The sequence below is a fragment of the Berghia stephanieae genome, chromosome 5, assembly GCF_034508935.2.
Source record: "Berghia stephanieae isolate SIO BIC M18660-M18661 chromosome 5, UCSD_Bste_1.3, whole genome shotgun sequence".
In the NCBI taxonomy this organism is placed as follows: Eukaryota; Metazoa; Mollusca; class Gastropoda; order Nudibranchia; family Aeolidiidae; genus Berghia; species Berghia stephanieae.
Window position 1 is genome coordinate 22,810,212 of NC_088364.1, and position 15,000 is coordinate 22,825,211.

Here is a 15,000-nt window from a genome sequence, read left to right on the forward strand (position 1 = left end):
GGCAAGTGTATCAATAATACTTAAGCTATCTATATTGCTGCGATTTTACATCATTTCTTCAAATATAATTATTAATTATTAAATTAGCAACTAGATAAGCCAAAACAGATTTTATTTTCTGCTTTCAACTTGAAAAAGTAGTCTCTGTTTTTGTAAACTTTTGTCAAAAGGGCAGCCAAAATTTGATAATCCAAGGGATTGCAGTCTGGAGAGGTTGGTGCCTGTATATACGGTCTGGTGATTGACGATGCAGAAATGCCTGGCAAGTCCTAGAAGTGTGCAAAGGAGCTCCATCTTGAATTAAAATGAAATCAATATTAGAACAGAACTTATTGAAAGCAAGCAGCAAGATTTTTTTCCTGTAAATGTTCTGTGTTAGACAAAGCGGTCACTTTGATTTTGTAATGAAACACAAGAAACTATGAGGCTCTCTGAGAATTTACTTAAGTGACACAGCCTGTCCAAATGAATGCTTCTTTTTGATACTGTAATAATATAACTAAACTCTGATTATTCAATGGCGTTTGTAATGAAACGTTTTTCGCATCCGGAAAACATTTTTTTCGACGTCAATTTCAGTTTGCCGTTTTAAAAGATCTTTTGCCCGGCTCAGTCAATGTAACTTTGAAGGTATACATCCATATTTATAACTACATACATACATACATACATACATACATATATATATATATATATATATATATATAATATATATATATATATATATATATATATATATATTTTTTTTTTTTTTTTTTTTTTTTTTTTTTTTTTTTTTTTTTTTTTATTTTTTTTTTTATTATTATTTTTATTTTTTTAAATTTTTTTTTATAAGCCTGCATCTCCGTACCCCCTCTCTCTTTCTCTCTCTCCATTCCTGCTCTTCATCACTTCTCATTTTTCTTTTTTCACGTCCTTATTCGTAATTCATAATCTCATACATCTTGACCCCCGACCTCCTCCTTTAACTCCTATCTCCACACCTCTCCTAGCTTTTAAACCACTAAACTCTCTCTCTCTCTCTCTCTCTCTCTCTCTCTCTCTCTCTCTCTCTCTCTCTCACACACACACACACACATAATATATACATATATATATATTATACTCACCCACTCTATTTATCTATCTATTTATCTATCTATCTATCTATCTATCTATCTATCTATCTATCTATCTATCTATCTATCTATCTATCTATCTATCTATCCATCTATCTATCTATCTATCTATCTATCTATCTATCTATCTATCTATCTATCTTTCTTTCTGTCTCATTTTCTTTCTATTATTTTCTTTTAAAAAACTCCAAGTCTATCCCTCCTTACTCTTGTTTTCTCACCAACCCCCTGGGTCTATTCCATTATGAGAAATCTTCTTTCACCCCGGGGAAGTCTGTCTACCGCAATCTCGATTCTCACAACATCCTTCCTTCATCATTGTATTCACCACACGGTGTTGTCCATACTAGTTAGTTGCATCCTTTAGCTTTCCCATTAATAAACAAACGGATTGAGTCCCGAAGAAATCATCGAAAGTTGCAGGCTCAAATCCACAAAAGACTGTTTTATGTATCAGAACTGACTTCAATGGTCGCTGTATCATATAGAAATATTGTTCAAGTTGTCTCAATAGAAACTGACAACTATTTGAATAACCCAAAAAATATTGTTGAAAATGGCATTTACTGGACAAAAAGAAATTATTTTAATATTATCTTATCTTCTATACCTATCTAGCATTTAAAAACATTGAAAAGCTATGGAAATTGTGGATAGTGTCCATCACATCATAGTCATCATCATCATTATCACCATCATCATCATCATCATCATCATCATCATCATCATCATCATCATCATCATCATCATCATCATCATCAATGATAATAATAAAACGTTTTCTTCATCATTTCTTTCGGTCAATATGAGACAAGAATGACAGGATTCTACCGATGTACATCCGATCTCATTGGGGTTTTTTTGTCAGTTGAGGAGTGGTTTTAAAATAAAGGCGTTCAGTAATAAAAAGCCTGTCATGTTCACATTTTGAAGCGATTCTATTCATTTCTGTCCGATACTTTTTGAATGCCACACATTCTGACAACTTGATTTTAGCACATATTCTAAATATTTTAGTACATAACCACATGCGACAGACTCAAAGCGTTTCGAAAAAATAATGGTTTCTTATTAAATGAGATCGTGATTGGCCAAAAGGTTTGATCTTACAAAAGATGTTTGATAATTTTAGTCGAACCAATTAATCAATTAATCAAAAACTAAGGCGACCAAAACAGTGGAATAGTATATAAATATCCGAACATAATTTATTAAATTTATTATTTAATTTATTAAATCCAACAAAAGACTTAAAATCACATAAGTGCACGTCACTTAAAATGGATACATCACGCATATATCGTATTTATGCCACTGGCATTCATCAGACGTTGCATAGATCCTCGCATAAACCACAGGTCCATACACAAATTATTGTCATATGAATTGATAGAGAAATTCACTCGTAATTATCTATATAATGTTATTTGTTTCTATCAATATGATATGTTGACAAATTGTGTAACTCATTTCACCAGATATTTCTCCACTTTATCTTTTTCCAGAGACATCACACCATCAATGTCAAACCTCCTTCTAGTTGGGCCATCGGAAGCGGGAAATATTGGCATAATCATTATCTACTTTGGGGATTATAGGAAGACAAGGGTAAGCAGCCTTTCACAGGCAATGGATCCGAAAAACAATTATCAAGATACTGACTCGAAACAATATTTGCTCATCTCTTCTATTATTGTCAAGAAACAATCTGAATATTTCAACCAGTAAAATTGTGGCTTATATAACTTAAAAAGGAAAAAAATGAACACGGCAAAAACGACAAGTTGATCAATAGCGAGAAGCAAAATTATTTTAGTCAAGAAAAACTGTAAAGCAAAGGAAACCCAATATAATGTGCAGCACTAGTTGCAACTGCTCTTTCTGCACTCAGCGGCAGTGATGAATTATCGAACAAGAGAAAGCCACGGGTTTATGAAAACCAGTTTCAAGTCAATGGGTTAATCACGGAGTAGAAAATTCTTAATGCTTTTCATGAGAAACAAAATGGATATCTATTAATTCCAGACGAATCTGCACCAAAACATGATTAATTGTAACAATATGATGACAAAGGTTACCTCGCGTGGTATAGTTTTTTGTGTCTTCTTAGCATGGTGGATGCTGACCTATGGCTTATTTGCTGGTGAGTATGTATGGGATTATGCTTTGTTTTGAATTTGTGCTTGAAGTCGATGGATGAGATGATGTTCCTGCCTTTGTTGTCGTTGTTGTGGTTACTGTTTTTGTGTTTACTAATTCTCTTGTTTTGTTGTTTTTGTTGTTGTGTATGCTTTTGTTTTTGTTCTTGGTGTTGTATTTTTGTATACTGGTGGAGAGCCCGCAATATTTGCGGGGAAACAAGATAAGCTATTGCAGACAGACACTCATTTATTTCAATTATTGTACTACAGTTTATTGTGGAAAATATGTTGGAGCGAGACGAATCTTTTGAGCCATCAACGATTGTAATCGGTCACCTAATAAAGTCTTTTTTTTTTTCGCCCAAACGTATTTGTCGTTGCTGTTGTGTTTTGTTTTACCATTTTGTTTTACTATGCTTCTTGTCTATCTTTCTAAATCAAAGTATTATTTATCACATTACTTGAGTGTAAGAAAAGTGTAATATATATGCAGTATCTATCAAATTTGAACACAAATAGAGAATAAGTATTGATTTAGATACAATGCACTTCTATGGAATTGTGCTATCGACTACAATATCAAATCATTTTAAGCAGACGGCAATGGATGAAACGAAAGTGTGTTGACAAACTGATTCTTCCGAATGGACAAATACAACAGAATGAGTTCAACCATGGCCTTAACCATATGTTATTTTGTTGACAAATATATTCTTCCAATTAGACAGATGAAATGTAATGATTCCACCATATTGATTAATTCCTTAAATTACTAAAATCAATGAGAAAATATTATACAAAAGTGAAATTACCCAGCTTAGACTAACGAATACATAATTAGAGATGCTACTTTTGCTGGTAAAAACCTACCTGCCACTTCATCGGTAAAAGACAATCTGCCTCTTCATCGAAACTGGTAAAAAGTAGTCCTTCAGATCCATGAGGCCCATGGAGCCGGAGATTATCCCGGTTTCTATAGGTGAAACGGACAATAGCAAGTGCTTGCTATCCTGTGGATAGGACGCAAGTCTATCGCAAAGTACTTTCCGCCAGATCTAACGGATCTAGCTACCCAATCACTGCTGGGTTGACAGGGGACAGAAAAAATCTCGACTGCACCAGGATCGATCGCGGTCCCTTTGCATGTGAAGCGAGTGCCCTACTGTCTAAGCTATCGGGACCCCCCCCCCCCCCCCCGAATTTACCGAAACCGGTGTATAGTTGGTCAAAAGTCCCTGGGGGATTTTATAAATAATCAACGGACCGATCATTATGCCCTGCCAAATTTTCTTAATCATAATTTGACTCATAGGGTGCTAGAAATACCTTTAATTCAAAACAGGATCGACAGTTAAATTCGTATATCAATCTGTACAAGATAATTTTATAATTTTTAGATTTGCCAGTAATTCTGTTCTGGTTGGCAAACATTTAACATGGGCTGTACGGAACAATTTTTAAAAGAGTAATTTTGTTATTTTAAAATGTCTTTGTTGCTTTGTTTTGTTTTTTTTTTTTTTTGTTTTTTTTTTTGTTCATGTTTTTGTTGTTCTTATTAATAATATTGTAATTGCAAATACCTTAATTGTGTTTAGATGATAATTTTTCAAACGATCGTATAGATGGCAGATGGTAAAGATAAGGTAGAAAATATGGATGGTTGTGACAATGAGATTATTAATGGTGAAGATTGTGGTGACGATGTCAATGATAGCGATGGTGATGAAAATGATGATGATGATGATTGGTAATGATGATGATGATGATGATGATGATGATGATGATGATGATGATGATGATGATGATGATGATGATGATGATGATGATGATGCAGATGATGATTTTGATGTTATGCTGATGTGATGATGATTATGGTGATAATTGTGATGGTAGTCGTGACAATCATGATTGTGGTGATGATAGATATTAGATGTATACTGAAATTTATTTCAGTTTATATGCTTTCTTGAGGACAGTGGATATCGGTTTATAGAGTGTAAAAAAATAAAATGTCATAGTTCTAGTAAATCTAAATATAATATCATTTATCTGCAACCGTTTTAGAGACTAGAGGTCATCCATATTCTAGAGAGAATGCAATCGAAAGGGATATAGATAGATATATAAGAAGGCTCTCCTTGGTCGTCGATAAAATAGAAGTAGACCAATCTCTAACAACATCGGAGTTATAGCATTCCTTGTAACATTAATAATAATGATAAATGTAATAATAATGATAATAATGATAATAATAATAATAATAATAATAATAATAATAATAATAATAATAATATAATAATAATAATAATAATAATAATAAAAATAATAATAATAATAATAATAATAGTAATTACGATAACATTGATTGTAATGATAAAGAATAATAATGGTAATAATTGAAAATAGAATTATCATATTTGACTGGTTTGAAATGACTCGCTCTGCAAATAATATTAAAGTTGTTACTATGGAAATCCTTTACAATTGAGAAACAATTTTAAAATGCCCACGAGACTCAGCCAGTCTCCCACCATCCCCATAGGCAACTGGCATCTAAGGCCACAATGCCCCATGTCTATAACATTTCCCCGATCACTATTGCAATGCTGAAAGGTTGGATGGCATATTTCCGGAAGACTTCCGGTGAAGAAAAATTATAGAAAGTTATTTCCCTTCTTCCCAAAAAGATTACATTCAACAGCGCTGAAAAGAATAAATTAATTCTTTTCTGCTGGCGGCTTCTTGCTAACGACGTTATAGGAACTTGATAATAAACTATAACATTATAGCATTACGGAGTAGCTGTTCCGACACGAAGTAAAGATATTCATGAGGAAACGAGCTGCATAATTTTAAACAGCATATAAAGTTCGATCTTTTTATCTTCCCTTATCACCAAATCATAAAATGAAACGATTAAATTAGAGGGATCACCTATGACAATCTTACATCCCGTTGTTGACAACAAGCCATAGCTATTTTAAATACATGAGAATGCCGACTGACTGAAATTTTGGCTCATCCAGAATATAAACACATTTTACACACTTTTGAGTTTAAAATGCATGGCATTGCACGGTAATACGACGCGGGTAAATACATGAGTATGACAAACCAGGCTAAAACAATGTGGTTAAGTTAGTGCTCACAAACTGAAAGGCTACCCGATACAGACTGTTTCCATGTGCTGAAGGTGTTATGAACAAGCCGATCGTTTTCCACAAAACTGCAATCATTCTGAAATCAGACAACCCAGAACCAATAATAAATCTATTGTTATAAACAACATTTTAGTTCCAATCTATCTGTCAATTTTTAAAAACGAAACTCTCATTGGTAAAGTGGATAGTCTTCATTTAATTATAGCCTTAATTATTTCCCTTAAAAATATGTCACGATATAAGGCGACGATTACCGATAGACAGTGAAAAGTGAGCTGTTATTAATGCTCAAGATAACAAATGATCCCATTTAATGTACTCTTGAATAAAACTCAAACTTCACTTCTTTTTGGCGGTCGTCATCTTATATTGTGACGCATTTATTCGACAATGAGAGGCTATGATTTAATGAAGGCTACGGTAGATGTGGGATCAATTTCTTTAATAAAAAGAAGAGGTAGGTTGAAAACACATACGTATAAATTCTGACTATCGCCCTCCATCTAATTCTTGAACTTTATATGCTATAAGCTTGCTAGAAAATTTAAACTCACTAGAAAACTTATTTGTAATATAAACCCAGCTCGCAATAACATTTATTATCAGATTGTGTGTTAGGAGTCCCGTAAAACGACAGTGTAGACGTCTAGATGTCTACCCCTATCCTTCCCACTCGACCAAGCAGAAAATCAAATGGAATCAGTTCTTTCAAGTACCCCTCAGAAACCTAGCTGTTATATTGGAAGATTTCCGGTTGATTTCCGGTGAAAAGGGAAGCGAGAGTTATTCTCAGTAGTCAGTGCTATTCATTTATTTCAGACCGTGATGCTCAAACGTTGACGAGATCTGTAGCTCAAATTGTTGACTTTTCTTATTTTCTTTTTCTTTAAAAATTTAAAGCACGAAACTGGATTATCAAAAATACAAGGAACAAAAGAAAACTATAAAAAATAACGTAATAGTTTTGCTGGTGGTGAGTCAGATTCGGACTCGGTCTGCAGAACTGCGAGTCTGGACCCATAAGTTCTATACCAACAATGGTTCGTACCTCGAGTCATGTATACCGTCTGTGAAAGAACATAAAAAGTACAGCTGTGAAGACCCTGAATTTATTCACCGGTTATCTGGGTGCATGCAGCGGATCGTATGAGTCGGCAATTTGCTTCCCGGATCGCTGGATCGTATGAATCGGCCAAAATCATTTTTAATAAATGGAACAAGGTCTATCATTTTTATATTTGAAGGGAACAACAACAACAATACTACTACAGCGACTGCTCCTACTCCTAATCCTACTACTACTACTACTACTACTACTACTACTACTACTACTACTACTACTACTACTACTACTACTACTACTACTACTACTACCACTATTACTACTACTCCTACTACTACTACTCCTACTCCTACTACTACTACTACTACTACTACTACTACTACTACTACTACTACTACTACTACTACTACTACTACTACTAGTACTATTACTGCTATTACTACTAAAACAACAACAACAACAACAACTACTACTACTACTACTACCACTACTACTACTACTACCACTACTACTACTACTACTACTACTACTACTACTACTACTACTACTACTACTACTCTTACTACTACTACTACCACTACTACTACCACTACTGCTACTACTACTATTACTACTACTACTACTACTACTACTACTACCACTACTACTACTACGACTACTACCACTACTGCTGCTACTACTACTACTACTACTACTACTACTACTACTACTACTACTACTACTACTACTACTACTACCATTACTACTACTAACACTACTACAACTACAACAACATCAACAACAACAGCAACAACAACTACTACTACTACTACTACTACTACTACTACTTCTACTACTAATACTACGCAACAACAACAACTACTACTATTACTACTGCTATTACTACTACTACTACTACTACTACTACTACTACTACTACTACTACTAATAATAATAATAATAATAATAATGACAACAATAATAACAGTAATAATAACAATTTAATAATAATATAATAATAATAATAATAATAATAATAATAATAATAATAATAATAATAAATAATAATATTAATAATAAAATAATGATAATAATAATGATGATGATGATAATAATAATGATAATGATAATGATCATGAAAATGACAATAATAATAATAATAATAATAATAATAATAATAATAATAATAATAATAATAATATAATAATAATAATAATATAATAATAATAATAATAATAATGATGATAATGATAATGATAATAGTAATAATAATAATAATAATAAAATAATAATAATAATAATAATATATATAATAATAATAATAATAATAATAATAATAATAATAATAATAATAATAATAATAATAATAATAATAATAATAATAATAATAATAATAATAATAATAGTAATAATAAAAATTAAAAATTAATAAAATTATGATTAAACCTATAGATAGAAAGAGGATGACGTCACTCGGGTCATTGTTAATGTTTTTTGCCATCCGCGTTTATGAGTAAATCTCATCATACTGTATTAACCTGACTATAAACGATCACCTAGTTACACCTAGTTTTGTGTGTTGGTCCGTTATACTTCCGGATGGCAATGTTGTGAGCTCCTTAGCTAAGCGAATAATATCTATAGTATATAAATGAAAAGTGCTTATCCATTCTTTTTCAATTTTAATCTTTTAAAAAATAGAAATTTTCTAGACTAGTCTAGTTAGATACATATCATCTTAATATAACCGAAAGAGATGACTTTTTAAATTTCTTTCTTTTTTAAAAGATTTAGTAAAACTATCTAGAGCGCAGATTAAACGGCAGAGAATTATTTTTAATTTTGTGTTCCCATTTTTTTGGTGTGCATGCTGATTTGCGAGATGGGGCATAATCATTATCATAACAACCCTTTAGTAGTGTCTTAAAGGAATAAAGCAGTCTAGCTAAAATACATTAAAGACGGCTCTTAATCCTCTCCTTACCACCTGCAGCAAAATCGTCACATTTGTTACGCGAATCACTATACATAAAAAAAATAATAGATTTATTAAGTACATCACATGCTTTGAAGAAAGATCTTTGTTTAATTAATAAGAACATAAATTTGTTTTGTAGAGAGCTTAGTTGAGTTTAAAAAATAAACTTTTCTGCTGGGTAAGCCTGCTATTTTGGGAAAATACTGAAAATGATCAGTAAGGAGAGAGTTAATCCTATAATTGGCTTAAACAATTTTAATCGAAGGTCAAGGTATGCATTCATATATTGAAAAATTAATGACCTTCACCTTTTAAAATGGTTTTCTATTCACACCACCGAACGGAAGTTGTTTTATTTTAATGACCTCTGACCTTCACCGTTCAACATATTCTCCATGCTCTGCACAGAACTGAACTTGTATTGATTTGGGTCAAAATAAGTTTTTACGTGACTTAAATAATAAAAACAAAAGGGAATAATATTCAACAATATGATTTTCTTTGTTTTGTTGACACTTTAAATGAAACTAAAATTTACTTCTAATCTCGACTTACTGGAAAATTATATTTCATATTTGCTGACTTTAACGATGATTTTACAGGAAATTGTACAACTGGAATGTTGTAATACAGTTTTTTTTACCAATAGGATTGCATATTTCGTAAGCCCGGGATAGCTAAGGTTAGGCTCATCCTTCGGTACGAAAATCCAATAAAGGTAAGAAACCGTATGCTAATTATTATAACACCCCTTTTGGATTTTCGAATAGGAATAAACTGGTCAAACCAACATGTGCACATATGCAGGTCTGACATCTGAACTCGCGTATGGGCCTAGTTTAATATTGTTGTTATGGACAATACTTTAATCACTTTTTGAGATTTCCATTACAACAATGAGCCCATAAGGAATTGGGTTATCAGACCTGCAAAGAAGTGTAAGTCGGGTCAAACTCAAAATGCATTAATGACGGCTTGTGACGTAACGTGTTATTGGCTTAAACAATTTAAATCGAAGGTCAAGGTAAGTAGTCATTTATCGTAAAATTAATTACTTCTGACCTTCACCTTTTAAGACAAATTTTCCATCTCTGCACCAAACTGAACTTGTATTGATTTGGGTCACCACAACTTGTTACGTCATTTAAATAATACAAAGGGGAATAATATGCAACAATGCGATGTTATATTTTGTTGGCACTTTAACTTAAACTTAAATCGGCTTCTAATCTCGTCTTACTTAAAAATTCTACTTAGTCATCTGATATGTTTGCATTAAAAATAATAATAATAATTTAAAAAATTCCCTTTATTCATCCCATAGGGGAAATTTGTCTCTAGGGTCTATTAAAGGGGAAGACTGGAATAACCCAGGCGTCAGTCGCAGTGCAGCGCCGCAAATTGAGCTAGGGCGAGGTGACTTGGTCAAGGCCACACAGCGCCACAACGGGTGATCGAAATCGGTACCTTTCGGGTACGAAGCAAAGACCGTACCGCTGAGCCACGCTCCCAAGGCCGGCTGGTCCTCGTTCCAAAAATTAAATAAAGGTCAAAACTGTATAATACAATCCTTAAGATAAAAAGGTAATTAATCGTTTTTAGAGTTGAAGCACATCATTACATTTTTATAATCAATAGGAGCCAATGAAGTTAATAAAAACATTGTAGCTATGCGTTTTCTTTCTTTCTTCTTTAAAACAAATTCTTGCGGCTTGGATTTGTAAAAGCTGTTTCTTTAAATCATGTTCAGGCAGATTAAAAAGCAATGAATTACAATAGACAAGTCTAGAAAAGATAAAAGAAGAGACTAGTGTTTGACTAGACTTTTGGCTTAAAGTATTTGATAATTGGGCAATGTTTCGTAATAAAGATAAAGAATTTGAAAAAATCCATGACACATATTTTTCCAAAGAATACAATCAAAATATATGCGTCGATTACGTCTGCATAGATGTTTTTGACCTGCCAGCCATCTTCATGACGGTGTGGTAATGTTGTTGTTTTTTGTTGTTGTTGAGGCCCTGTAGTTGTTTAACAAGTTTGTCTGAGCATGTGCACAAGATGTTGTACAATTCTTTTTTTTTTTTGTTATTAAGGGTTGCTTCAGTCAGGTATTAACAATTATTGATGTCCAGTCTTCCTCCAGGCACAAACTACGGTACATTGGTTTGCTTTTGTTATGATTTTCTATTAAATAATGTAGTCTAAATCCCAGTGTGTTCACTAAGTGTGGTAGATGCTCTTTTGTTGGTCTTGTTAAAAATGAATGTGTCGAGGTTGTATCTAGATTTGAAGTTACATTCTGTTAGTCCAATAAATTTTTCTAGTTCGTTCGTTTAAGTTTTTGTGACTATGGCATATATGAATCTTGTCTTTAGAGATTGTTTCACTAATGGGCAACACTCTTTCCTTCGACAGCCACATTTGTTGGTAAGTGAATTTTGTTCTTGGTAATAATTTTTCAATATTTTGTTGCGGCTGTAAATTATCATATATATATATATATATATATATATATATATATATATATATATATATATATATATATATATATACATATAACTTCATCATCATGGCGTATTCCTCCTGTACGTGGCCTCCGCAACTGGTACCCGAAACAAGCTTCTTTCCTGCACCATCCTTCCACATTCAGTCAATGTCTCATTCATCCATTCGATGATGTCTTGTAAGCATTTTCTTCTTGGGCTCTTTCTCCGTCTTTCCACAATAGCCTCGAGAATTTTTTTCAAGGGTGTTATGTCTCTTGATATGTCCATAAAAGCCCAGTTTTAGTTTCTGTATCATCTTGATGAGATATGGCTCCCTAATGCCCAGGAACTCTTTCACATCTTTGTTAGTTTCCCTTACTATCCAGGGAATGTGGAGAATTTTCCGTTAGCATTTCATTTCAAATCATCATCATCATCATCATTGCTTTTTTCACCCTGGGTCAGGGTATAGGCCACAGACAAACAGTTTCCATCCTTCTCTATCCCGAGCTAGCTTTTTAAAAAATCTAATTCCAGGTCTTACCACTTCTCTGTATATCAGCTTCATTAATTCTTCTCCTTGTTCCTCGTGGCTTTTCCCTTGATAACGTTCCACGACGCAATTCGAAGCTGCTTGTTTGGCGAAGACGTCATCGGGTCAGCAGAGTCCTTTCGGCTTTGTCTGTTGTCCTTCATAAATTCTGTAATTCCAGAAACTCTTCGGTCGCCCAAGCTAAAAAAAAAAAGGATTTGACATTTCAAATGCATTAATTTTATTCTCATTGTTTTTTGTGATTGTTCAAGATTTCTCCCCCATATAATGCTGTTGAAAATATGCATGTTCTTTACATTTTCATTATCTCTCTCTCTCTCTCTCTCTCTCTCTCTACACACCACACACACACAATAATACAATATATATATATATATATATATATATATATATATATATATATACAAGAAAGAGAGAGTGACAGTGAGAGAGAGTGAGGTAGATAGATAGATAGATAGATAGATAGATAGATAGATAGATAGATAGATAGATAGATAGATAGATAGATAGATAGATAGATAGATAGATAGATAGATAGATATAGATAGATAGATAGATAGATAGATAGATAGATAGATTAGATAGATAGAAGGAAGAAAAGAGAAAGAGAGAGAGAGGAGAGAGAGAGAGAGAGAGAGAGAGAGGGAGGGAGAGAGAGAGAGAGAGAGAGAGAGAGAGAGAGAGAGAGAGAGAGAGAGAGTCCCTCCTCTAGACAGCAATAATATTTTCACTTTCCCGATGTCATAACCATAATACTTATATTAGTTGCTATCTGTCGATGATCGATATCAATGTGCGGGTTATGGTCCTTGTAATATCATTTTCATTAAATGTAGCTCGGGACTTTTGAGACATTTTTATGGATATTGAATTGTATCAAGTAGAGCGGGACTGACTGGAGTTGATTTAAAGTGATTTGATAACTGTTGAAGCGCGGTGTTCTCTTGTCCGAGTCTTTATTGTCTTGGCAAGCAACTATGGAAGGTTTTCATTATGAAAAGCTATATCACCTTGACAGTAGGATGTAAAAACGAGGAAGACCCGGGGTTGGGGGGGGGGGGAGGGTAAACTCTTTCAATCAATTTTAAGGACTCTTTTCATAAAATACGCGCAAGTGACTACCTTATATTTGGTTCCATCCCGTAAGTCTTAATCCACAGTTTAACAATGGCTGTGATTCACTTTTGCAGTTTTAAGCGCAAGTGGTATGTTTATATGATAGAATAAATAGAAAATATAATTCCCTTTATTCATCCCAAATTTTTCTCAAGGGTCTATTCTAAGGGAAGACTGGAATAACCCAGGCGTTAGCCGCAGTGTAGCGCCGCAAATTGAGCTAGGGCGAGGTGACTTGCTCAAGGCTATACAGCGCAGCGGAGGGTGATTGAACCCGGTACCTTTCGGGTATTAGATGCGGCTCAACGCATGCGCTAGGTTTCTTTCTGAAGGTCTGTCGACACATGTGCATTGTTAAAATTTGAGCTCCAAATGAATAAATAGATTTCACATTGTTACATGACGTTTAGACGGTCTATACTTAAAAAAAAAGGTGCGTTTATAGTTAGACCGTCTAGCTAGTTATAATTCGTAAAACTTGCCCGAGTGATGGTAGAAATCGGCTTCTGTTTTGGACATTATTGTTTTATAAACTTTTTTTGCACGTTTTTTTTACATTTCTAGCTAACTTTAAAACCATCTAAACTCAAATATAATTGACAAAGTAATGCATGACTCTTTGCCTTATTGGTAGTAATTTTCTTACGTCCATCCATGATCAAACAATTTTATATTATTATATTGTGAAATGATAATTTAGTTATTGGCTTCTTTATTGTGGTCGATTTGTGTTAATGGGTGCTCAAAGTAAAAATAATTAATTTCTCATTTTTAGCCAACTGCATTAAAGGCGATCCGTAACGATAAAAAATACAAGTAATAACTGCTAAAGTGTCAACTAGAAAGAAAAAAACCCCAACTGTGTCCACAAACAAGTGAAGAATGTAGGTCCTGCCCACGTGTTACCTATCTTTGGAAAATAATACTGCGCAAGTGGAATATCCCTTACAAAGAGACCTTCTTTGTCTCAACCATAGAGATACTGAGCTGCTCGAAGCTATGGACTGTAAAAAGTAATAAACAAAAATTACCACAAGAGCTTTAAAAAAAGAACAAAATACCAAACACAGAAAGTTTCGGACTCAAAATCTTTTTTTTTCAGCCTATGAAAATATTAATATATCCTTTAAAATTCAGATATGATCTCTATTGCAAGAAAGGATCCCAGTCCCACAGTTCCTTTTGAAAATTGACACGAAAAGAAGAATGGTACATGTGACTTCGACTGATGAAACATAATATGTCTATACATAAATTCAATTCAGAAATAAATATTACTTGTCCATTCAATCTAAGTTTATTTTTTATAGAGATGTGAGAGTAATCTGAAATCAAACCAAAAGACCCATAATTAACAAAGACTAACCTGAATTAAAATAAAAGTACTGGATAATGCTTACAT

The 15,000-nt window shown here is 33.2% G+C and overlaps 1 protein-coding gene across 1 annotated transcript in view; it reads left to right on the forward strand.

Moving 5' to 3' along the window:
- Window positions 1-15,000, forward strand: part of LOC144972611 (neuronal acetylcholine receptor subunit alpha-2-like) — a 107,983-nt gene that overhangs the window by 48,846 nt on the left and 44,137 nt on the right. The window contains exon 2 of the mRNA XM_078914043.1: window positions 2,624-3,261. Coding sequence (XP_078770169.1) covers window positions 3,162-3,261 — 100 coding nt within the window. The 5' untranslated portion in view covers window positions 2,624-3,161. The remainder of the gene's footprint in view (window positions 1-2,623; window positions 3,262-15,000) is intronic.